At 39.9% G+C, this 24,561-nt stretch overlaps 2 protein-coding genes across 4 annotated transcripts in view; both read right to left on the reverse strand.

Annotated features, from left to right (window-relative positions):
* Positions 1 to 13,296, reverse strand: part of LOC135226540 (tetratricopeptide repeat protein 4-like) — a 119,819-nt gene extending 106,523 nt beyond the window's left edge. For 2 of the 3 annotated variants that reach the window (XR_010317244.1, XM_064266205.1), the window contains exon 1: positions 13,165 to 13,296. The gene's annotated coding sequence lies outside the window, so the exon portion shown is untranslated. Of the gene's footprint in view, positions 1 to 13,158 lie in introns of all 3 variants that reach the window. The other variant, XR_010317248.1, reaches the window with a different exon arrangement.
* A 2,908-nt stretch (positions 13,297 to 16,204) lies between these two features.
* Positions 16,205 to 24,561, reverse strand: part of LOC135226579 (cytochrome P450 3A2-like) — a 14,296-nt gene continuing 5,939 nt past the window's right edge. Inside the window, exons 2-7 of the mRNA XM_064266269.1 lie at positions 24,418 to 24,561; positions 21,785 to 22,475; positions 20,692 to 20,910; positions 19,695 to 19,755; positions 19,047 to 19,237; positions 16,205 to 16,794 (exon numbers count right to left, since the gene is read on the reverse strand). The exon at positions 24,418 to 24,561 is cut by the window's right edge and continues 38 nt beyond it. Of these exons, the coding sequence (XP_064122339.1) occupies positions 16,628 to 16,794; positions 19,047 to 19,237; positions 19,695 to 19,755; positions 20,692 to 20,910; positions 21,785 to 22,475; positions 24,418 to 24,561 (1,473 nt within the window). The 3' untranslated portion in view covers positions 16,205 to 16,627. The remainder of the gene's footprint in view (positions 16,795 to 19,046; positions 19,238 to 19,694; positions 19,756 to 20,691; positions 20,911 to 21,784; positions 22,476 to 24,417) is intronic.

A 24,561-nucleotide genomic window follows, 5' to 3' on the forward strand; every position in this document is an offset into this window, starting at 1 on the left:
GGCTGTCATACCAGTCCTTCCGCTCCGTGCCGTGAACCTGACGCTGAGCGGACTCAGAGGTCTGGTTCCTGGCGGCACGGTCGCTGGTAGGCGACCGTACACTCGGTACCTCTCCGCTCGCGAACGAGTGGCCGAGCCGGACCCTGCTGCTGTTGGCCGAACCACTGGACAGCAGGTGAGGAAGTGCCGGTGTTAGCCGGCACCCCTCTGGTCCCCGTAGTCTTCTTCCTTGTGGGAGAAGAGACGGGTCCGCTCCCGAAGGAACAGGGCGACCAGCGGAAGAACCACCCGTCTCACCAGTGCGAGACGGGCCCTTAGAAGTTCCCGAAGGAGACTTCTTAGGGGGGGGGGAGGCGACCTTCTTCTTCTTCGGCGGGGGAGCCTACGAAGAAGAAGGGGAAGAGGCGGCAGACGACGACGACGACGAGGAAGACGATGAAGACGACGACGACACCTTCCTCCTCTTCTTCTTTTCTTCGTCAACCTCCTCAGGACCGACGTCAGATCTGTCATCCAGGACGGAGCCGGGGCTGCTGTTGCCGAAGCAACAGGGCCCGGACGTACCTGTCCGAACAGACCAGCATCGGGAGCAGCGGCGCCAGGAACGGGAACAACATCAGCAGGTGCGAGCATCACAGGAACGGCAGACGAGACAGCAGGAGCAGGTACAGGTACAGCAGCGGTGGTCCACGGCAGGTACGGCAGACTGTGTGGGAGGTACAGGTGGTCGAACCAGCGGCACAGGAATCCAGGTACCGGTGGGTGGGAGGTCCAGGGGCGAGCTCTTCGGGCACATGAAGTCGGTCGCGCAGCACGGCAAACCCAGGTGGCGGCATCACACTCCCCGAGTTACGGCGACTGGCCCCTGCACCGATGTAGTGGGTGTTACAGAGACCGCGTGCTGGGTGTACACCAGGTGAGGAGGTGAAGCATAGCCAGGGGTTGTAAGGGTCGTGGTGGTGGTCGTGACCGTTGTATGGGTGACCGCCACGGAGCCAGCGAGATGATAGAGCAGCCCCTGGACACTCGGCACGCCCTGCAGCCCCAACGATGCCCACACCTGTCCGAGGTCATCCTTCGCGGCAACCGCACCTGAGGAGGCAAAAGTCGGGTGATTAGAAGGATCCTCTACCCGCTCGCGCGAAGACGAACGGATAGAGGACCCAGAGTACAACTCTACGTCAGGGTATCTAGCGCCCTCCTCACACTCGACACGTCAGGAGAGGAAAAGGACCTAGACACCCCCCCCGAAGGGGAAGGCGCGAGACGTGGAAGTTGAGCGGGCGGCAGGAAAGAAGACGAAGTATCCGTCACCAAAGGAGTCGCGGGAGAGCTTTCCGACGACTCCTTTGCAGGCCTTCGCTTCTTCCTGCCCTCATACAAAGTCCACTGCGCCTCCGACCAATCATTACATACATCACAGGGCTCGGCTCGGGTGCATTCGCGCCCCCGACACCGAGCACACAAAATATGAGGGTCAATCTCCGGGAACGATCGGAACTTCCCGCATTTACGCCCTTCGATACCCGGGCAAAGTCTCCGTGGGGTAGCGAGGCGAGGAGATTCCATCATAAATAGATAATTGATTGAAGCAATTTATTATGAAAAGAGAGAATAATTGTACTTACAATAACTCTTTCATACACAATTACAACCAAATACTCAGAAAGCAAACGACGAGAAGCGGGCAGAGAGCGTCGAACACACACGTCCATCCACTGCGAGGCCGAAAGCAAAAGTGATTTGTTTACCTCCCCAGTCGCGCGCCGGCCGCGCGCGCGCTGGTTCGGACAAGCAGTTAACTACCGAACCCCTTGTTCGAAAGCTTACGACCTATCCAGCTGCCGCTAGTACCTCCTATTGTAAAAAGGAACCGAAGGTTTGTATGCCGTGTCGGAACAACTTTTTATTCCCGGGGTCATGGTTTGAACTGAATGTTATTTTTCATTTCATCACAATAGGATAATGATTAGGGTACCTAGTATACCAAATTTTCCCCAAGTACTTAAGAGACTAGGCTAGATTTCTGGGGCAAAAATTCTCCCCCGTGGTCTACCCCACCCAAAAACCAGTATTTCCAACGGGTCCCCTTTACCTTAGGATAGAGTTCTACGGTAAATTACAGGTTAATTACAATCGACCGCCAAAAACCAATGGAAAATTGTTAATAGTAAGTAACAAAAATAAGCACTAGGCTACTAGCCTACCTAGTATAGGCTAGCTAGTAAGCTAGGTAGGTACCCTAGTACCTACCTATGGAAAACATCAATTTCCAAAAAGAAAGACTACCCGACGCGATTATTTTATTTATGGACATTAATAATGTAGCGTATTTTAACTTAGTTCACTATGTTAAGGAAGTGTTTTGTAGTATTTCTGTATAATATTATCTGTCGCAACTGCCTAGTTCTTATAAAAATCAAGAAAAACGTTAGCGAGTTCACCTGAAAAAGTTTAAGTCCAATGTTATTCTTTTCATGGGCACGGGCAGCTCTTTAAATCTCATTCTACTAAGTAGAAGCTTCGTAAATCTCATTCTAGTAGGTGGTAAATTTATCTTCTCAATGTGTACGCATAGAACCAATCTGTTTTGGTTGTTGGCTCCACCTTTCAACTTCTGTTATTGGAAGTAATTTTATGACGTCTTAATATTTGCCTTCTACACCAATCAGTTTGTTCATTTGTTTATTTGTTATCGACAACCACTCAAATCACCTGTTTCATCTCTTGTGGCTTAACTCTTATTGATTTCAGCCAATAACAAATGTTTTTGGAATTACATAATACGTTTGATGTTTTCCCATTGATGTTTTCCCATTCGAAGACAGGTGCTTCAGGCCACTGTTTCGACAATTAGCCAATCTACAACTGCCATCTATAAACATACCTGATTCTCTCCAAAATACTATGGTTTGGTTGGTCCTCGTTAAAGAGATGATGACATCAATTGTCACACTTTATGTAACTGGCTGTCAATTTATGACGTTTTCATTGTTAACCAATTAGAAAACAATACGGTTCCAACAGACCAAGGATTTTATTTTCTGCCATCAGTTTAAAGGTATGGATAGTGAAATTCAGTTGTGTGACTCTTGTGAGCTCGATTATTTTTGGGTAATAGGCAAATAGCATGGTGGTACATATCCCAAACATGCAAAATATGCATATGATTTTTTCCGTCAACATTCTGTGTTACCTTTGAGTGTTCAGTGTCCTAGGGGGAAACATCAGTACAGGCCAACCCTCATCACGGTAGACGGGTCTTATTCACTCGATATTTAATTGGTGAAACATGAATACAATTGCAACTCTAAGCATACCATTTAAAAGACTGAAGTTTCGTCAACATATTGTGATATATGAAAGCCCCATACGAACTAAAATAAGCATGTGAGCTCTTCGTAAAATATGTTTTCAAGGCAGTTTTGAAATCCAATATGGCGGCTACGTTTTTCATGGACGGTTCTCATCAGTGACGGACACCATCTTTCCCCAGCCTTCCCAGCACTCATTTGAACAATGTTAGCGTATGTATGTAACGTTTATTGATCTTACTCAAGATTGCAGTTGTAATCAGCACAATAAAATGTTATTGTTATAATACAATTAAGTTTGTTCATACTTACCTGGCAGATATATATATAGCTGTATTCTCCGAAGTCCGACAGAATTTCAAAATTCACGGCACACGCAGTGGGCGCCAGGTGGTGGTACCCATTCCCGCCGCTGGGAGGCGGATATCAGGAACTATTCCATTTTCTATTCATATTTTATCAGTGCCACTGTCTCCTGAGGGGAGGTGGTGGGCACTTTAATTATATATATCTGCCAGGTAAGTATGAACAAACTTAATTGTATTATAACAATAACATTTTGTTCATGAAACTTACCTGACAGATATATATATAGCTGAATCCCACCTTCGGATGGTGGGAAGAGACAGAATAGATTTTTGGGGGGGGGAAACTAAATTAAGTTGATGATATACATCTTGGTTCCTCACCTGTTAGCATAGCCGACTCGTGATTACTGTCACTAAAGTCTGCTTCTGCGTTACTAGAGTTTCCAGCGAGGTAGAGACCTGTAATGCCTGGTGCGCTCTAGATGATCTGTCAACAGGGGCAGTGACCACAATGTTGACTAGACCATATGACCATACTTCTGAGGGCAACGAAGCTAAAACCACCACCTGACCTAACCTATTAAAGTTAGTTCCATAACTTCTAGGCTAAGAAAAGGAACGCGCCCTAAGCGACCAACCCAACTTCAAAGTTAAAAGCACACCTATCCCTTTTCTATAGGATAGGATTCGTGTTGCTTGCTGCCCCCAATAATATATCTACGGATATGTATGGTCCTAGCGACTTACAGATCTCAAATGTCGTCTTCACATCCCGTCGGGAGTGTGAAGCGAACACAGAGTTGCTTCGCTAAAGCGTGGCACTCAGGATGTTTACTGAGTGTCATGCTCTGTTGAAATGCTCCGAGGCCGCGCCCTCACCTCTTGAGCATTCATATTAAGAAAAAATCTCAAATCTTTATGCAAACATAATGAATGAGACTTCTTAAAAGAACTCCTTGACTATAATGCCAGGGTGTTCTTGGACATGAACCAGTCTGGTCTTTTACGGAACACCGCAGATTGTCCGTTGACCTCGACTTACTATAGTTTTATTAAGATAAAACTTGAGAGACCCGACAGGGCACAGGACTCTCTAATGCATTTGCCCAATAATTTGTGCCATACCCTTGGTCTCCAAACCTTCGGGTCAAGGGTTAGACAGGTTTTCGTTCTTATCAAGAACGGAAGGCTTAGAGGACAGACCGCATTATGTCCTTTAAAGCTAAAACCTCTGATGAATAGCTAAAAGCTCACTAACCCTCTTTGCCGTGGCTAGAGCGGTTAGAATGTTAGCCTTTCTGGTCACGTGTATTAAGTTAGCAGCAGAAAGGATAGGTTCGAAATGCTTTTGGCATCAGAAACTCGGACTACGTCTAAGTTCCATGCCGGAACCTGCGATCCAGAGAATTTCAAGATCTCCCCAGACCTCAAAGATCGTGAAGCTTTGTTGTTTGACAGAACCGAATCTCTGAGCCTAGAGGCCGTCAACAACTATTTGCATATTCTACAATAGTTAGGACTTCTATCTTATCTCGTACTTCATACGGAAAGATAGAACCATAAAGAAATTCACAGAGGTCGAGTTGGAGGAACAGTCATTTCCCTTCACTATCCAGAAACGGCCCGCTCCGATTGAACACTGAAAATAGGCAGCACTGCTTTGCCTTGGCCAAGAGACTGCCATTAATCTAGAAGATCTTATCGCTTCTCGATAGTCTGAACGCCTTCAGACTCAGAGAGGAGAGATATTAGATACTTCACTAAGTGACGAAGTTAGATTACACCGATTCTCTCGGGAAGGGTCTTTGGACAATTCTCTGAATTACCTGACCTCTGTGAATCCAACCTCTTAGAGGCCAACATGTGGCGACTAAAGCTAAATCCTCTAGGATCATGAATAAGGGAACAACTTAAGAGGAAGCTCCTTCGTCTTCAAAATTACGAAAAACTTAACGAAAGGACGCCCTCAGTCTCTCCTCACTTTCGAAATACTTCTAAGTGAGGATTACTCAGACGTCAGTAGTTGTTGCCTTCGATCGAGAAGACCCGCACGGACGTGCACTAGTTTAACGAACCTCTTGAGGACCGTTACGTTCCGTGCCCAGCCCATAACCAATTCTCTGTTCTTGAGCTATGAAAGAGCTGAGAAATTATCCGAGATGATTTGGGCCACTCGATCCAAACTCACCCTTCGAGGAACTGGAGAGCCGACCAATTTGGCTTCCAATTCTTTCAGACAATGTGCCAGAACATCTGTTCCTCTGTTCGGATGTCTGGCACCCTCTCGCTATCACCCGAGGTGATCCTCAAGCCGTTGAGAGAAAATTAGAATTATTACAAGATCTTTGATGTTATTCCAATTTCTTCGTGAGGAAAAATTGTAGAGGTCTGAATTGCTGTTTATTCAGGGAAAACAAGCTTCTCCAGCGAGGAAATGGTCCCCAGCAAACTCATCCATTCCCTCACTCAGCCTGCTTCCTTCCCTTCCCTAAATAAGGCTGCACTTTGCATAAGCAGGAGAGCATTATTATAGTGCTATGCGCGGTAGATTCGTACAGAGATCTGTTACCGTGCGGTAAACCCGCACCGAACAAGTATAAGAGATATCTTGTTGAAATTTTCTAAGTAAACGGAAGGCATGTTCATTCATGATTACTAGAAATTCTAGAAATTTCCTCAACCCGAGGCTAAAATCCATGATTGTATTGCAGAGAGACGCAACCAAACGCGCATGACACCGAGCTAGCCGGTACTGCGTAGATCACATCACAGTAACAGCAGCCTTGTTCATCGTCTCGCACTATCTGCCTGAGTTGCCAGCTACTCCTTTTACGAAGGGGATAGGTATGAAATTATCGAGCAAAAGGAAACTCTCAAGCAGGCATATTTAAACGAAACAAAATTCGCTAAATACAGAATCTGAGTTGGTGTTGTCGTAACAATACCTGAATAGTTATCTTACTCCGAAAACTCTTGGAAGGTTGAAGGGAGTGTCAAATAAATACATTAGAACAACAGTTCTTTCGGCTTCTATCCGCAGAGGTAAATACTATATGCGTATATGACTGAACCCATGGCGTTAGCAAAATGACGCAAGATAAACTACGTAAGTATTGTGTAATTTGAACATCGAATTCTCTACTACATCTTTCCTCGACGAGGAAGAGAGAAAGAAAGGAAAACGACTGTCCACGTTCTAATGAATGAGACTTTTTAAAAGAACTCCTTGACTCTTTGCCAAGAAAAGGGAGTAATATTCGAATAGAGATCATCAAGAGAGAACCGAGGATCGAAAAGGACCGTTCAAAGTTCTTATGATATTGGACATAAGACTCCTGGATCTAGTCTACAAGTCTTTTCTTACTTCCCCGGATGAGCCTCTGAAAATGAATGAGAGCTCTTCGAAATTTGTTAATGAGTTTATCCGCTTAAACGATAAAAAACGTTAAAAATCTATGTCAATGAGAACTACCCCATTTTATGAGGGGTCCCCACTTAAATGACAAAACGTTTAGTATCTTGACAATGGGGAAAAACGTCCTTACTAGACAAAACTATTAGCACTTTGCTAATAGGGGAAAACCCTTTAAACTGACGGACAAAGTCACCCAGGAATCCGAGTATATAATCCCTTCCCGATTCTCAGAGAAATCGATGAAGAGGAAAGAGGGATCGAAGAAAAATTCGGGTATGTCTCTCCGCTAACTCCGAATCCTTTTTAAAAATTTCTGTAAGGAATGTCCTGTGGAGAGTCCTGAAAAAACCTCCTCTTGACGAGCGTTTATAAAGCGTCAAGCGTCCTAAGAAACGTCCTGAACAGCAAATAAAACGCCTTCTACAAGTCTTTTCTCTCCGCAAAGCGTCCTGCCGAGCTTCCACCGAAGCGTCCTGGCGAATGTGCACAAAAGCGTCCAAAAGCGTCTGGAAAAGCGTCCTGCGTCCTGCCGAGCGTCCTCAAAGCGTCCTGCTTAGCGTCCTGCTGAGCGTCCTCAAAAAACGTCCTGCTTAGCTACGAGCGTGTCTGAGCAGAGAACACCAAGTCTTCTGAACGACGTTTCAGAGAGGAACTCGTTGAGCGCCTTGATGCATGCAAGGCCCCGCCAAGAGGCGTCCTGGCGAGCGACCTTGCCAACATCTCAATGTTATGACGAACCGCGTTTTGCGTATAACGTTTGAATATTTTTAAGGGACGTCCTCATGCGAGTCTCCATGGAGAGCCGCACGCTGCTCCTGAAGAGTGTGAACACTAAAGGAAGACGTATGGCTTTCGTCTTCCGCAAGGTGCTTGCCGAAGCGTCCTGGAGAATGTCTCTACTTATAGGACGTCGAGCACCTCCAAAAGCTTCCTCACGTCTAAATTGCCCTTCTTATGCCGACCAGAGACATAAGTTGTTTGACTGTGCAAAGCAGCTTGCCGGCCGTCAACTTATCAGCTTGCTTTTCGAAGTAAAGCGAAACGTTACATAACGTATACGGAGCGCCATGAGGAGAGGAGACGAATACCGAGTTGCTCCTCCAAAAGGTGGAATCAAGAATGTCCTTGATTACCAAATTCTTTTGGAATGCTAGCGAGGTTGAAACAGCTCTAACTTCATGAGCGTTCACATCGCAGGGAGGCTCAAATCACTCTTCTGGCAAGATGAATGAACCTCCTTAATAATGTACAAGTGATATATACATGAGCGTTCATATACATGAGCGTTCACTCGCAGGAGGCTCAAATCACTCTTCTGGCAAGATGAATGAGCCTCTTTAATAATGTATAAATGATGTATACATGAGCTTTCACTCTCAGGGGGCTCAAATCACTCTTCTGGCAAGATGAATGAGCCTCCTTAATAATGTATAAATGATGTATACATGAGCGGTCACTCGCAGGAGGCTCAAATCACTCTTCTGGAAAGATGAATGAGCCTCCTTAATAATGTATAAATGATATATACATGAGCGTTCACTCGCAGGAGGCTCAAATCACTCTTCTGGCAAGATGAATGAGCCTCCTTAAATGTCCCTTAGAAAAAGAGCCAGTGCATTCTTCTAAAAGGGTAAATGTGGTCTCTTTACTCCTCATCCTCTCGTGACGAGAGAGAGGACGTGAAGCGTCCTCTTCTCTAAAGCTTCTTTAGGGGTGCGAGTCCTTCCGAGAGCCCCGCCCACCCTGTGTGGGGAGGATGCCCTCGGAGGCCGAGAACAACCCTTGAAGCTTCGTGCACGTGCTCGATCTTCGGCAGCCGGGCCAAGCGACAACAGGACCTGCCGAAAGGAAGCCAGATCAGCATGAAAAAACCCGTAACCCTCCTTCGGCTTTTGACATGCCCTCTCCCTGGTTTCTGGGAGTCCGACAGAGGTCTAGGCCTAGAGGCGTTATGGGGCCGATCTGACGTTCCCCTCCTAACGAGAGAGAGGACGTGAAGCGTCCTCTTCTCTAAAGCTTCTTAGAGGGCGCGAGTCCTTCCGAGAGCTCCAAACCCTTGCGCGGGAGGAGGACGCCTCGGAGGACGAGAAGCAATCCTTCAAGATTCGTGCGCGTGCACGATCTTTAGCAGCCTGGGAAGCGTCAAACAGGTTCTGCCGAAGGGACGCCAGATCGGTGGGGAGCCCCCGTAACCCTCTTGCGGCTTTCGACATGCCCTCTCCCTGAGTCCTGGGAGTCCGACAGAGGTCCAGGCCTAGAGGCATTATGGGGCCGATCTGACGCCCCCTCCACAACACAATGGGGCACTACACTTCACAACACTGATTGGAGAGCGAGCACTTTAGTCTAAGATTACTTGATGTAATCCTCTAGCAGACACTTCTTCTAGGCCCGTAAGCCATACCACAGGGTTAGGCAAAATAAAATCTACAGGAGGTTAGAAGGTTCATTATTTCTAACTTCTGTTTACTGTGTGGAGGAAAACTCCTGATCTAACACTGCTCTAAAATGCGTACATGAATCCTACTTCTTCTTCCGTAATCAGTCACACATTACACTAATTACATTGAACTTATGCAAAGAAAAAAAAAAAACAAGTAAAACGCCATATACACTAAGCGAGTGTCTACCGAAAGTTCCGGTAGCTTCACCATCCCCCATGCAGACACAAAAATCTGAAACTAGGCTAACTAGCCTCAGACATCAAATGCAATGAAAAATTACGATAGCGATATGCCTAGCCACAAATCCAAGTCAATAATCGTAAGAATAATTAGGATACTTAAGCGGCTAATGAAGTTTCAAAATCCTAGGCGGAGGGTCTGTAAAACAGTTGTTTACCGACCGGCGACAGAAAAAATATGAATAGAAAATGGGAATAGTTCCTGATATCCGAGCCTCCCACCCCAGGGCCGGGCTATGGGTACCCACCACCTTGGCCGCCCACTGCGTTTTGTGCCTGTGAATTTTGAAATTCTGTCGGGACTTCGGAGAATACAGCTATATATCTATCTGGTCAGGTAAGTTTCATGAACAAAACACATTTTGTTGCCTATATTAGTGAAAGTATGAAACTTGTTATTCCCTTGGGGTTATGGTTGGAACTGAATTCATTCTTACCTTGTAATCCGGCGTTTTTTATCCTTACTGCCATCACAACTGAAACTCCACAGTGCTTATTTGATTGTTATTATACATTTTGGTCTCAGTTCACTCCACATTGCACTTTAAACCCGTTGCTGTTCCTGGTTTCTAAGCGCAGCGCGCCATAAACACAATTACAAACAGCAGACGACGACAGACGACGACAGTTTTTACGCGACTGACGGAAACCGGAAACTGCAAAGTTATTCCCTAAACTGTTTACTTTACTCGTTATTTAGTTTAAATTTACATTGTTATTTAAAAATTTTGATTTGATTCATGTATATTATCCCTTTTTTGCAACCAAATTACCCCGAAAAATTACAGATATTTCTAACGTAGATAAATCAAATGTTTCTAACGTTTTCGTACATCTGGCTGCCGAAAACCATAGAGGAACGAATACGGAAAAGTGCATAGAGGAACGACTACGTTTTTTTTTTTTTTGCTTTTTTGTTTTTGCTAGCACTTTTCATTGATTTCAGTCTATTTAGTATTTTGAATTTCTTAAATAATCGTATGCCAGAATAAATGTAACCTTTAATGTTTGCAGCTTTAATGTTTGCATGCTAAGAATGGCAAAATCATCGTTGCCACATTAGTGAGGCTTCACACATACGCCGTTCCATTATTATAAACTGTTTCCATGAATTCTAGTTGTCATAGTAATGCAATAATGATAAAATTGCTATGAGGAGACATGTCTGCCAAATTTTCAAAACAACTTTACACTTGTGGACAGACCTTTGAATGGTTTTCGAGACAAACCCTGAGCTATAATTATTGGATTATAGGGATTTTCATTTCCAGGTATTTTAATGTCCCTTCCTATTCCGTCCTCTCTCTCTCTCTCTCTCGTCTCTCACCTCTCTCTCTCTCTCTCTCTCTCTCTCTCTCATTTTTTTAAATTTTACATACCTATGTCCTGCTTAACTATTTTGCGAGCAACTAGTAGATGCACCTACATTCATCATTACGACTGCAATTAAAAACTTGAAAGTATTTATTAATGCTATACAAGTATAAATATTATTTTCTTGTTCATTTTTCGAATTACGATAAAAGAAACAGAGAGAGAGAGAGAGAGACGAGAGAGATAGATGAGAGAGAGAGAGAGAGAGAGAGAGAGAGAAGAGAGACGAGAGAGAAGAGGGAAGAGAGAGAGAAGAGAGAGAGTTGAGTGGATCAGTGATAAATATATCGGTCAATGGGCAGGTAACAACCGAGTGAACTCGTTGTAGATATATCCCCAACAATTGTGAAACTACTATTATTAGATAGATAGATGGAAAAATCATAGAAAATAAGTTTAAACTGCAACAACTTTCAGAGAGAGAGAGGGAAGGTGAAGGAAGGAAGAAGGACAGGGGTGGGTGGCGGTGGAGGTGGGGGGAGAGGGTAGGTGGAGCTGTTTACTGGTGTGTTCCTATCCATTTCTGGATAATGGAGTTTTGGTCTATTAGTACAAGGACAAGTGTAGTTATTCTTACGATTAGTGATTCACGATACCCTTATAATTACGGCACTGGGGGTAAATGCACTAAAGAAGAAAAATCTCGCTCTGTTACGAGTGTTCGTTACAGAAATAGGTATTGCCCAAAAACGTGCTTGCACTGTCTCTGAAAACCCATAGTAGACATGCTGCTTAGTTGTCAATCAAGTTTTTATAACCAAGTATTTTTTACAAGCTAGCTATTGAATAAATTTGTATTTTTCTCAGTCAAAACATATGCCCCTCAATGCTAACTTTCCTCTTTTAACGACTTTCTGGTCATTGCAAATTCGGCCCCATAATTTCTTATGGTGCGAAAACAGACAGAGGCCCATGGACCGAAAACGATTGCGTCACACTACGGCGATAATCCAGCAGTAAAACATCTTCATATATCCAAAAAGTAAATAATAAAGATATATATGCGCATTACGATTATAACAATTACATGTATAGCTGATAACAATCTGCACGAATAACTGGTAAACTGTTCTGCAATGACAGTTGAGTATAGCAATTATTTACAATAGGTACGAAAGTCAAGATGTCGTGAACGTCATAATACAGAACTTGAAAGAACGTTCTAATTCAGAAAAATAATTACTTAAATTTGAGTCAGAGTCGAGTTACTTTTTCAATAACGAATATTTTCAAATTAATCATCATAAATATGTAAAATATTGATGTTTTACTACTTATTTAAAAATTAGCCAAGAGCACGTTCTTCGTCCATCTTCTACCCCCAACAGCTGTTTACGCCTGGCTTGTTGTTGATGAGAAATCGTGTTCGATTGTTGTGATAAAAGTGCTCCAGCGTCTGTGGGTACAAGTGGTGTGCGGATTTATCACAGGAAATGGTTAGTTTATTGACACAAGCTACTCCGTAAACATCGAGATGGCGTCAATCTTCTAAATACCTCGAGTTGTAAGTAAAATGTTGAACGGCGTTTTGGTGAGGTTTCCACTACGTTTGAGACCGTTTCAGTACCCTCTGTTTAAATCTGTTTAAATCTTAAAATTTGGCCTTAATTTCTAACTTTGGGGAAAATACTTACTTCGAAAGGAGAGTAGAGGTCTTTAGCTCCGTTTCTCACCAACAACAAGTCGCGACTGATGCCCATCTCGGGTGTCAGGACGCGTTATAATTGTAACTTTTTCGAGGAGGTGGCTTGCATTGATGGTAGCTGGCCTGCGTGGCCTGCTGTGATGATCTACCCTAAGTGTCAGAAACCATTACTTTTTAGGGAAGATAAGCATATTTGGTATTATAGTTCTACTGTGGTGATTGCTAAAACAAAGAAATGCCAGCGATGTGGGTATCAAGTTTCAGCCTAGGTAGTAGTCCATAAGTAAAATACCTAGCCTAGTACTCTAACACCCCCGAGGCATTACTTTAATCAACCGTGTCGTGTCCTTCTAGGCTGACTGGGCTACGAATTCGAGGGTTAACGCATATTTCAGTAGTAAAAATAAAAGGTCACTAACACTTACGAAAACCCCGTTACGAAAACCTGGTTTTTGTCGGATCACAACTAAAATTGACACATGGGATAGCTTATTCACGAGTCACGACGTAAATTTTTAAGTAGATGTCGTAGTAGGAAAGAAGAGTTTCTTTTTACCGGCTCCTCACAAGTGCAAACAGGTACGATAGGCTTTTGATAAATATTTTCCTGTTCAATTTTTTTATTAGAAATATTTGTGAAAATTTAGATTTTAGTAATTCGTGCGTTGTAATCTATGCTGTAAGACTATTGCATAAAACCAGGTCTGCTTCTCATATTACCTACTGCTAATAAAGCGAAGAAATTATGCTTTAAATTCTTATTTACTTTTTCATATATTAAACATTCTGATTGGTCACCCTCCAGCCTTTTCCTGTAGTTATCGGTAGCAGGTCCATCCGCCCCAGTGACGATGGGCCCCCAAGTCCATTCGCCCCGTTGGGGCACATATATACTCGTGGGGAAGTTGATGCGCCCCAGTGCGCCCTACAACCAAGTCGTTGCGCCCAACTCTCATGCAAATTCTACATAAGTATACTTCGGATCAATGGCTGAACGAATAATTTCAAACAATTCGAACCAGCCTTATGAGGTTACTCTTGTTGTGTACATTCGCAACCAGTGGATCACATTCACAGTCTTTCCCCCTGCTAACTGGAGTGTTTACAAGCAAAATGTAAGGGAAAACAATGATGTGGAAGGGTGGCACAACCGCCTCAACAGTCATGCGGAAAAAGGCCATTTACCATTCTATGTCCTAACTAACGTTCTAAAAGAAGTAGAAGATATTGATAGGACACTTAAGTTAGTGCCTGACAGGAAAATCAAGCGCATCCGGAGAAAATCATATAGGACACTTCAGGCCCGTTTGCATAATTGTTAGGATAGGTACACTGATCCTGTTTTGTACCGTTCTAATCTGTTCATCCTGTTTTGTCTCCTTTTATGTTGTCTCCTTTTATTTAGAGGCTAGTTTTACAATATTTCATATAGTATTTCCTATTTCGTATTTGTATGATAGATTTAATTAATTAAGGAAAGAGGCTCTGTAGAGCTCCACTATTTGTGATAAAGAATAAAGAATATAGAACCATTATTACTACATCCTATGAGTGTTAATTTTATCTTCCAAATTGAGTTCCTTTAAAAACTGATTAGGGGCACAAGAACATAATTTGTCGAATATGCAATAAAGAGGTTTTCATGACGAGTATGCAATAAAGAATTTTTCATATATGGAAACTATCCTTACTGCATCCAATGTGTAATATTCTTTTTTAATTGCGAGTTGGGGCGTAACAACTCAATATTGAGCAGTTGGGGTGCATCAACTACCGATGAAGCAGATTCGCCTCAAGGGGCGAATGGACTTTGGGCGCATCGTCACTGAGGCGGATGTAGTATGTACTGTAAAGCAATTTATATACACTCCTTTTCTTGCGCGTACTGTCTGTCCACCTCTCACTTCTCTTTTCCATGACTTTTTCCCAACTCCTAATGTTTCCTTGTCATTATTTTTCCTTAAGCTACTTTACCTTTCTTACATTTAGGTCTAGATATTTTAGTCTTTCATTTTCATAATCCATTGCGTTCTTCTTTTTTCTTACTTGTGGTATTTTCATCTTACTGAGTTAGAATCTGTCGAATCGTTGACAGGGCTAGGTTAGGTTGTCCTATCACTCACAAAATGAAAGAGGCCGCTTGCTTCCAGCGGTAACCAGTAATTTCTTATTTGCTATTTACTTGGGAAGGAGGTACAAACAATATAACTAATTTCTTATGAAATTAGTCCTTGTCAGTGAAAGACAATACACCATGACTTCCTTAGCTATTAAAGTCAAGGCGAGAGAATTTTGTTTTTAAATACTATGTTGATATAAACAGATAAACAGCACGACTGAGTTTGGAATTCAGGCTCCACTGGGCGAGTTGAAAGTGAGTTCGAGCTGAACATCAGAGAGAACAGAATAAGTTGAGGGATCTGAGATCGCCAACATTCTGGTTTATATTACGGTTCCATCTTATCTTTTTTAAAGTGGTGTTATTATTTTAGAAATTTTAAGAAACTCGTATGCTAGGTAATCTTTGCGGTTAGTATTGTCGAAGATATTTATACTGTTATCGATGCTAGATCAATCGAGGCTCTCTCAGCTTTCTCTCACTAAAAGGCTGGAAATATTTGTTTGTTATAATACCTTTCTTGGACGGATTTTAGACTTCGTTTTAATGTAACATTTTCTTTCATTTCCATCAGATTTCTTGTTAGTAGAGACTTTGTCTTCAGTTCCGTTATGTATGAAATGCTTGTAACCCAGAGGGTCAAGTTCTGGAACCGCTTATTAGTTGCCGATTATGTCAAATTATGCAGAAATAAAACTTTTCAGACAAGATTTATATTTCCAGTCAATTTGAACTCTCTTTTATTATTAATAACTGATTTTTGCGTTAGAATGAAAACATAAGTCATAATTCAATTTACCTCCTTAAAATTCTCCTCACACTAGGTACTACAAACATTTCAAATTTCACTGTCCGTTTTCACTGGGATTTAATTCAGTATTATCTCAGTTGGTTGCACAGAGTCCTTATTATGTTTACAAGATTTCCTGTCTGTTCATTTAGAAGCATCAGCATGATGGAATAACACGATATTCAAGTTACTGGTCGGTATATTTAGTACTAATAAGTGTTATACAGTGCCTAAAGAAGTGATCATGACCTGATAATTGATGATATTACCAGTTAAAAAGTGCTTACCAATGCCGAAGGTACAGCGTTGAATATATATATATATATATATATATATATATATATATATATATATATATATATATATATATATGTATATATATATATAACATACATACATACATACATACAATACATACATACTACATACATTTACATAACATACATACATACATCATACTAACATACATACATCCACACCATACATACATACATACATACACACACACACACACACACACACACACACACACATATATATATATATATATATATATATATATATATATATATATATATATTGTGTACTTTGATAAACCTTTAAAACAATAGTTACCTGTCGCTATGAAAAATAATGGCACAGTTGCAATGACCTATTACAATAAAAATCTCCATTAAACTTTAATTCATACTCTCTATATCTCAGCATAGACACTTGCAGTAGTGCACTATATTAAACTTGTCTTCACTACAGAAAACATTGATTACTAAACTTTTGTAGTCGGAAATGCCTTCAAGCATTGACTCTAAATCTCACAAATCATCGTAAATTCTCATAACAGTCAAATGAATCAAATCACTTTCGCCCTTCAGCTTAAATTTAACAAATCACCAGAAACCTTGATAAGAATAAGAATTGGGTTCGATAAATATATAATCATTTCGGTATCGCAGTAGTCCCCTGTTTGCCGCAACAAGTTTCATTCTTCCCTCAGAGGTTCGAGTACCAGGTTCACGGTCGAAGGCATGATAAGGAATGCACCATTTTCCAGATTCATATCATTAAAACCTGGAGCCGTTTTCATGTCAAATGTCATAACCAGCGTGGATAGTGCTACCTTTGCTTCCATCAAGGCGAACCGCATTGCTGAAAACAGAAGAAACGTATTAATTGACTTCACGTCTATGATCGACTGAGTTTGGAATTCAGGCTCACTGGGTGAGTTGAAACACAAACACAAGCGCGAACACACTCATATACTAATATATATATATATATATATATATATATATATATATATATATATATATATATATATATTGATAGACAGATTGTAAGAAAGCTCTCAGTAATACGCAATATTTAGAAAAGGCCCTTTCCCAAGAGTTACAGTGTCACTTTATCTTACAATGTACAATGTGACGACATACTTAAGGTAATGGATGATGTCAATGCTCATTCACACAAAGACGATAATACTCATCTTCCTTTTGGATCTACTAATACACTTAGAAATAGACTACTCGGATATCAGTGCAAGAATATTGCAAAGGATGCAGGCGGACATTGTATCCCATATTTAGATTGTGATAATTCAAATCTAGGTGAAAGTGGGCGTGGTCCCGCCATTACTTTAGATTAGAAGACCATAAATGTGCATATAGATTTGGGAATAACTAGCGCAGTAGCAACACAAAGTAGTATATAGATGTAAGTCATGCGATAGGTCTTAACCCGTCAGCTGTTTATAGATGCCATAATAGGAGCCAACCCAGGATACTGCATAGGGTTTTCATAGCACTAAACAGTACCTTTGAAAATAACAGGAGCATAGTCCTATGAAGTACACTTGTATTTGCCTATGCCAAGGTTTAAAATAAATGGTAGCCTCACAATGTAAATCAAGACAATTGACATATCAATATTGTATACAGTAGTGCATTGAAGTATAATATCATTACTTACAAGAACATCTCACATCTTAGCCTATGGTTGGTGGTACAATTGCAACATGAAAGCTCCACATGGTGCAACTTACGTAACAGCACCATTACAGTTCTTGACAATTGGCAGTTACATTAAGGTAAAAACATAAAAGAACACTATTAAGTATTACGGCAATATGTCAATTATGAACTAAGACAAATGCATACCTTTTACAAGGGAGAAATATGGCATTTCAAAATTGAAAATAAGGGGAGCTACATTCCATTCCCCTATAGCGTTGTTGTACGCGTCTCGAACAGTGCAATTTGAACTTACACAATTACGCACTTAATTACATATATGCACTTAAGTATGCACACTCGATCACAGACAACCTCAACTTCAAGAACTTCAAGTGGTTAACTTAACATCTTGATAGGATGAAAACCAATTCGTTTTTCCAGTCCACCATTTATGAAGGGTGTTGCCATAAATTTCAGTGAAAGATTCGCATCATTATTATATAATATATACATACATACATACATACATACACACACACACACACACACACACACACACACACACACACACATATATATATATATATATATATATATATATATATATATATATATATATATATATATATATATATTATATATAATCCAATGTAGTACGATGGAACAGGTGCTTAAGGATATCCTTAAATCCATGGTAGAAGGTGAGTGAAACAGGACTTTGAACAAGTACTTTTGTAGTTTCTACATTCTCAGGTTCACACTGAATCAAGGAGAGGTTTACGAATATCATTATTCATTAAGCCATTTCAAGAGGCTTAACAAATAATGGTATTGTGGATCATTGGCTTAAGAAAGGCCATGCCATTAACTGGAATAAGGCATCGATAATCCACACGTTCAATGACCAAAGGAAAAGGAATCTGTTGGAGTCCATTTTTATCGAAGCCACGCCAACGAGGAATATATATCTCCACCTTGATCCTCTTTCCATATCTTTTTTGCTCAAAGAACATTCTGCTAAGATTAACAAACTGTAACCCCGCCCTACCTTTGTCAGCCTCTCCCTGATTCAGTGTGAACATGTTCAAAGTGTCCAGTTTCACTCATCTTCCACCGTGGATTTAAGGATATATATATATATATATATATATATATATATATATATATATATACATACATATATATATATTATATATATATATATATATATATATATATATAATATATATTAGGACTCCCCATTGATATATTTTTTTTCATTTCCACCTGCAGGTGTCTACTGAAATGACCAGACTTTGACTCGTCAGATGAAACACCAAGCAGAGGCGATTCCATGCCGTGCATAGTAACAAATTTACCCATGAACGAAAAGTTAATGATACAAATTATGTAAAAATAAGAATAATTACCCAGGCAACATAAAAAAGTAAACTACAAACATCATCTTACCTATGCAGTTCCTTGGTCCACCTCCGAAAGGCATGTGAGTGTAAGGCTCAATATTAGCCTTGTTTTCAGGCATGAATCGATCTGGGTTATAGACTTCCGGTTCTGGCCAGTATTTCTCGTCGTGATGAATACTCCAAAGAGGGACCTCGATTATGTCTCCTTTCCTGACAGTGATGTTCGTTCCGGGAATTCTTGGGTAATAAAAAATGGGGAGAGAGAGAGAAAGGGATTTAATGATAACATTAAACCAACAAAATACCTTTGCCGTCCAAAGATTGTCGTTTCTGTGGAAAACAAAGAACATGTTACTCGTAGAAGAGTAGCAATATAACAAAAGCAAAGATACAAGGGCTCCGAAAGGAAACGCGAACTAACCCTTGAAATAAAGATATCAGGCTATAACAGCATAAAGCATTTATTTAATTTTTCATGAGTAATTTAAGAGTAACTAGGACAAGTATTTTACATAATTTAAATGTAAGTTTAGCATTAAATTGACTGATGGTCCCCGTTCTCCCTCCATCCTCCCTTCCCCTCCCCCGTACCCCCCCAAAAAAAGATATAGACTATGCATGGACAACTCCAGTCAACTAATTTAGGCCATCCAGGAGGACTTGGTTTCTAAAGAGGAATGATAATCCAACTTACTTGTAGTCCTTCGAGCATACTCTCTCTAAATTTGGAGCTGGTGGATAAAGCCTCAATGTCTCTGGAACGAGCAAGAAATGATGTTTACCCAAAGCATTCATGATATCGTTGGAACACAAAGTACATACATTCATAAAATCATGCTCTCTCTCTCTCTCAAAATTCGTCTGCTCTCTCTCTCTCTCTCTCTCTCTCTCTCTCTCTCTCTCTCTCTCTCTCTCTCTCTCTCTCTCTCTCTCTCTCTCTCTCTCACACACACACACACACACATATATAAAATTTATCTTACCCTAGCTCTCTCAATATGTATAATAGCCTAATGTTTGATTTTCAATATCTATCAACTCTCAAATTACTGGGTGCGCTGACTATATAAGGTACAAATATGTCGATTTATATATTGCTATTATTAAACATTGCATGTAAACCATTTAATGTATCCTATCAATCTTTTTGTTGGGTTTGTTACAGAATTATGCCTGTAAGGAGTGGGAAATAAGATATTTTAATAGTTAGGCCTTAGAGCTGTCGTATCTCTTCGATTTTTATTATTCACTCACAGATAGTTAAAAGAAAACGAGTTTTTTTTTTGAGTGGGTAACTATTATGACCTCTCTTACTAGCCTTCGTGTCTTGTGAACTTTGACGCTTGGTAGAGACCTGTTAATTTATTGTGCCATGATATAAAATGATAATAAAAAAATTAAATAGTAGTATCAGGCGAATTTTCTAACCATAAAAGTCTGGAATGTTTCTATGTATATATTAAACTGTTAAAAAATTTAATAAAAAAAATAATTTTTTTAGGCCTTATGTTTTTAGGTAAATTAATTACAGAAAAACATATGTTCAATTAAGCTTAGAAAATTTTGCTAGAGGTTTCAGTGTTTTTTCACTTTCATATCTACCGAACACTCGTGCTAACATTTCCCAATATGAATACCTGACAAACTCAATTAAAACCACTGAATCATAACAGTCGGTATACTAAACCTACCCATAATGCACGCATCGAGGTATTTGGCGTCCATGACTGCTTGGTATGTTAATTTTCCTTCCTTACTGATTATATCTTGTAGTTCCTGACGAAGTTTCTGCTGAGCTTCGGGGTTCTTGGACAAGAGGTACGAAGCAATTGCGATTGTCGTTGCTGTCGTATCGTAACCGACGATGATGAACAAGATGCTTTGCGAAATTATGGTTGTGTCGTCGAGAACTGCCAAAAACATTAGGGTATGGACGATTATTTTATAATGAAGAGGATACCTTCCTATACTACTGCATCAATTTAGAACAATATAATATATTTAGTTCTTTAGGAATGAAACATTTACTAAGTTTGTTCAGACAACTTTGACTAAGGGTTCTAAATGCGACCTAAAAAAAAATAATAAAAAAAGGAGGGAAAAAATAAGTTGTTTTGATAGGACATTGGAATAAAATCTCAAGATGAATTCTAGTTCTTCGTTTTTTATACTTGGTAACTGGTTCAAGAAAGGAACATTTCAAGAATGGTAACCAAATCTTTAAGTAGAATCGTGCTACTAATAGATTATAAAGTCAGCTACAAAGAACACGGGTCATTCACGCAGGACGTGTCATTCCACTAGGGTTACCATAAAAAAGCACAATAAACTTAGAAAAAGACATGAAAGGCCGTTAACAAAGATCCCTTTGGCAAATTCTTCGCAAATTTGGTTACTTGATTACGTTGGCAGGACTTTTTAAACATTCTAAAAGTTGCTAAATCCTGTCGAGACTTTGGAGGGATGTTCCTCGATAATCCAAAGATTTCTAAACCATCTTGTAAAACGGTTTTCAATAACCTAAAGATTTTAATCAGAGAGCTAGATTTTAATACGACGTTTTTAAACAATCTAAAAGATAAATTATCTAGATTTTTATAGGCCGTCTTAAAACAATCTATATATTTTTCAACCACGGGTTATGACTAAGAAGACTAGAATTTTCAAAGAACTGTTCACTAGAAAACCAAGAAGAATTTTTCATTTACCTAAACAAGGATATAGATGGTTACGCATTTACATAGTAATTAACCTCCTGCAAGACAACATCACGAGGGAACTTACTCTTTGCTTTGGTCTCATCATCAGGAGAATGTTCTTCACTGGCTTGTGCCTCTAAGAGTAAGTCTAAGAAGTCGCCCCTTTTGGCTCCCCTCCTTCTCGCTGCGATGGTCTCTTCTGCAACTTGTTGGAAGAAGAATTTCTCGTCTGGGAAGACCCCTAAGTCTATGAGACCGGTTACAAATGGAACCGTAGAAACCGCCGCGAACTTCAACATTCTCAGAACCCCAGCTGCGAAAAATGGCTGCACTTTCGCAGGGAACACGGCATCCTCGTCTTCGAAGGAGTTGCATTCTAGCCCAAAAGCACAAGAGGCGATGGTGTCAATGGTAAACCTCCCACATGCCTTTTTGACATTGACATAAGGTTTCTTGGCGGCCTCCTTCAGGCAGAATGCCTTCAGAGAATCAGCCTTCTCACTGACAAGGTGGAACATGTTCTTCAGCTTTCCTGACGTGAATGTAGGCGTCATGAGGTTTCTTAATCTTTTCCATTTCTCACCGTTTGCATTGAACAACATTTCGTTCATTGCTTTATCATTTTCATGGAATGAAGTGAATGACTGTCTCTCCGAAAAGTGATCGAAATCTTTGACCAAAATTTGCTTAATCATCTCTGGATCAGATATGTAGAGAATGGGCGACAGGAGGAAGTATGCCCCGGCAAGGCCTTCTTTGGTGTAATTTCTGTAGACCTGTAGAGAAGCAATCGTAAGAATAACCAATAAGTACCATTCTTTGTCCCTTAAGTTGAATGGAGACATCAAAGTTGTTCAAATTTAAATAGTGAACGAGGTTGCTTAAGAACATCCCTCTCCGAACGTTACTAGCAAAATACATAAAAACGCGCAGAAATAATTCATAAAGGAAAGAAAGTAATGACATACATCATCATGACGTTTGAAGTAATATTTTTATGAGAAAAACTGAAATATTACTTCAGGAACATACTTGCAATATGTCTTTAATTGACCGTTGCAATATTCCGTATCCTGTGAAAGTATCTTTTTTTTTTTTTTTTTTTTTTTATTTTTTTATAAAGGCCTTTCTCTTAAAACATTAACTTTTACCTTTCCAATCTTTATACCATTAAAAACTTTTGCCAACATTGTTGAAAACGTTTACTCATAGCGCAATGGGTAGGTAATTGTCCCCCCAAGGAGATCTGAAATAGACCTGATCCCCCTAAACTAAGGGCGTTCAAGATTTCACTGTTAAGAGAGGGAGGAACAGTCCGGTAAAACCCATCCTGTGGTAGAATCAGTGGATATCGAGTAATAATTTCCCACTATATATATATATATATATATATATATATATATATATATATATATATATATATATATATTTAAAAAAAATCACCATAACGTGACTGGAATAACTTGAAGTAATAAAAATCCACACTTATGCAATATGTGTATTGAAAATACATAAAAGACGGGAGCTTTCGTCTACTTGATCAGTAGACCTCATCAGCCGTACAGATTTTTCCTTTTCAAAAAATATGCCAAAAAGTTATTACTTCAATATATATATATATATATATATATATATATATATATATATATATATATATATAATATATATATATATATGTGTGTGTGTGTGTGTGTGTGTGTGTGTGTGTGTGTATACACACACACACATATATATATTATATATATATATATATATATATATATATATATATATATATATATATATATATATATATCAAGCTACAAATGTCCTTTGATATCTAATTCGCTCTACCTCGGAATTGATATATTTTTATATATGTAAACCGAGTTCGACGGTGATGTAAGGTCAGAATCGGTATTAACTTATAACCTCACTTGTTAGCCGAATCGTTAACATCACTGTCGTCTTGATTTCGTCCCTGTCTGCTGGACGGTGATTCAATCCCATGAGGGGACGAAATTATTATCAACCAAAAAATTTTCTTTCGGTTTACTTATATGAAAATATCAATTCCGAGGTAGAGCGAATTAGATATCAAAGGACATTTGTAGCTTGAATAATTTATATGAATCACGGTGATGTGATAAATATTCATATAGTATATACATATATATATATATATATATATATATATATTTATATAATATATATATATATATATATATATACATCGAGCTACAAATGTCCTTTAATATCTAATTCACTCTACCTCGGAATTAATATATTTTTTTTCATATATGCTTAACCGAAGGGGAATTTTATTAGGCGATAATAGAACTGTCGGCGCCCGGGCGCGAACCTAGGACACCATACAAATCCAGGAACGTCAGTGAAGCTTTTACCCTCTTGCGGTGGTTGAGTGGGTTTAAAAAGCTTCACTGACGTTCCTGGATTTGTATGGTGTCCTAGGTTCGCGCCTGGGCGGCGACAATTCTATTATCGCCTAATAAAATTCCCCTTCGGTTAAGCATATATGAAAATATATTATTCCGAGGTAGAGTGAATTAGATATTAAAGGACATTTGTAGCTCGATGTATGTATATGAATCACGGTAATGTGATATGACTATATATAATATATATATATATATATATATATATATATATTATATATATATATATATATCACAGTAGCAGTAAGATGAAACGTATATGGCTAACATTCTGAATGTTTACCTTTTCATCGAAAGTCCACCTGCCGGGCTTCCCCGCCACAATGTCGATGAAATTCCCGAAGAAAGGCAGAGCTGGGGGAGAGAGAATGCCTCGTTTGGCCCAGTAACTATGCCGGTGTTTGTTGTAGAGCCACAGTGACGTCAG

The sequence above is a fragment of the Macrobrachium nipponense genome, chromosome 20, assembly GCF_015104395.2.
Source record: "Macrobrachium nipponense isolate FS-2020 chromosome 20, ASM1510439v2, whole genome shotgun sequence".
Classification (NCBI taxonomy): Eukaryota; Metazoa; Arthropoda; class Malacostraca; order Decapoda; family Palaemonidae; genus Macrobrachium; species Macrobrachium nipponense.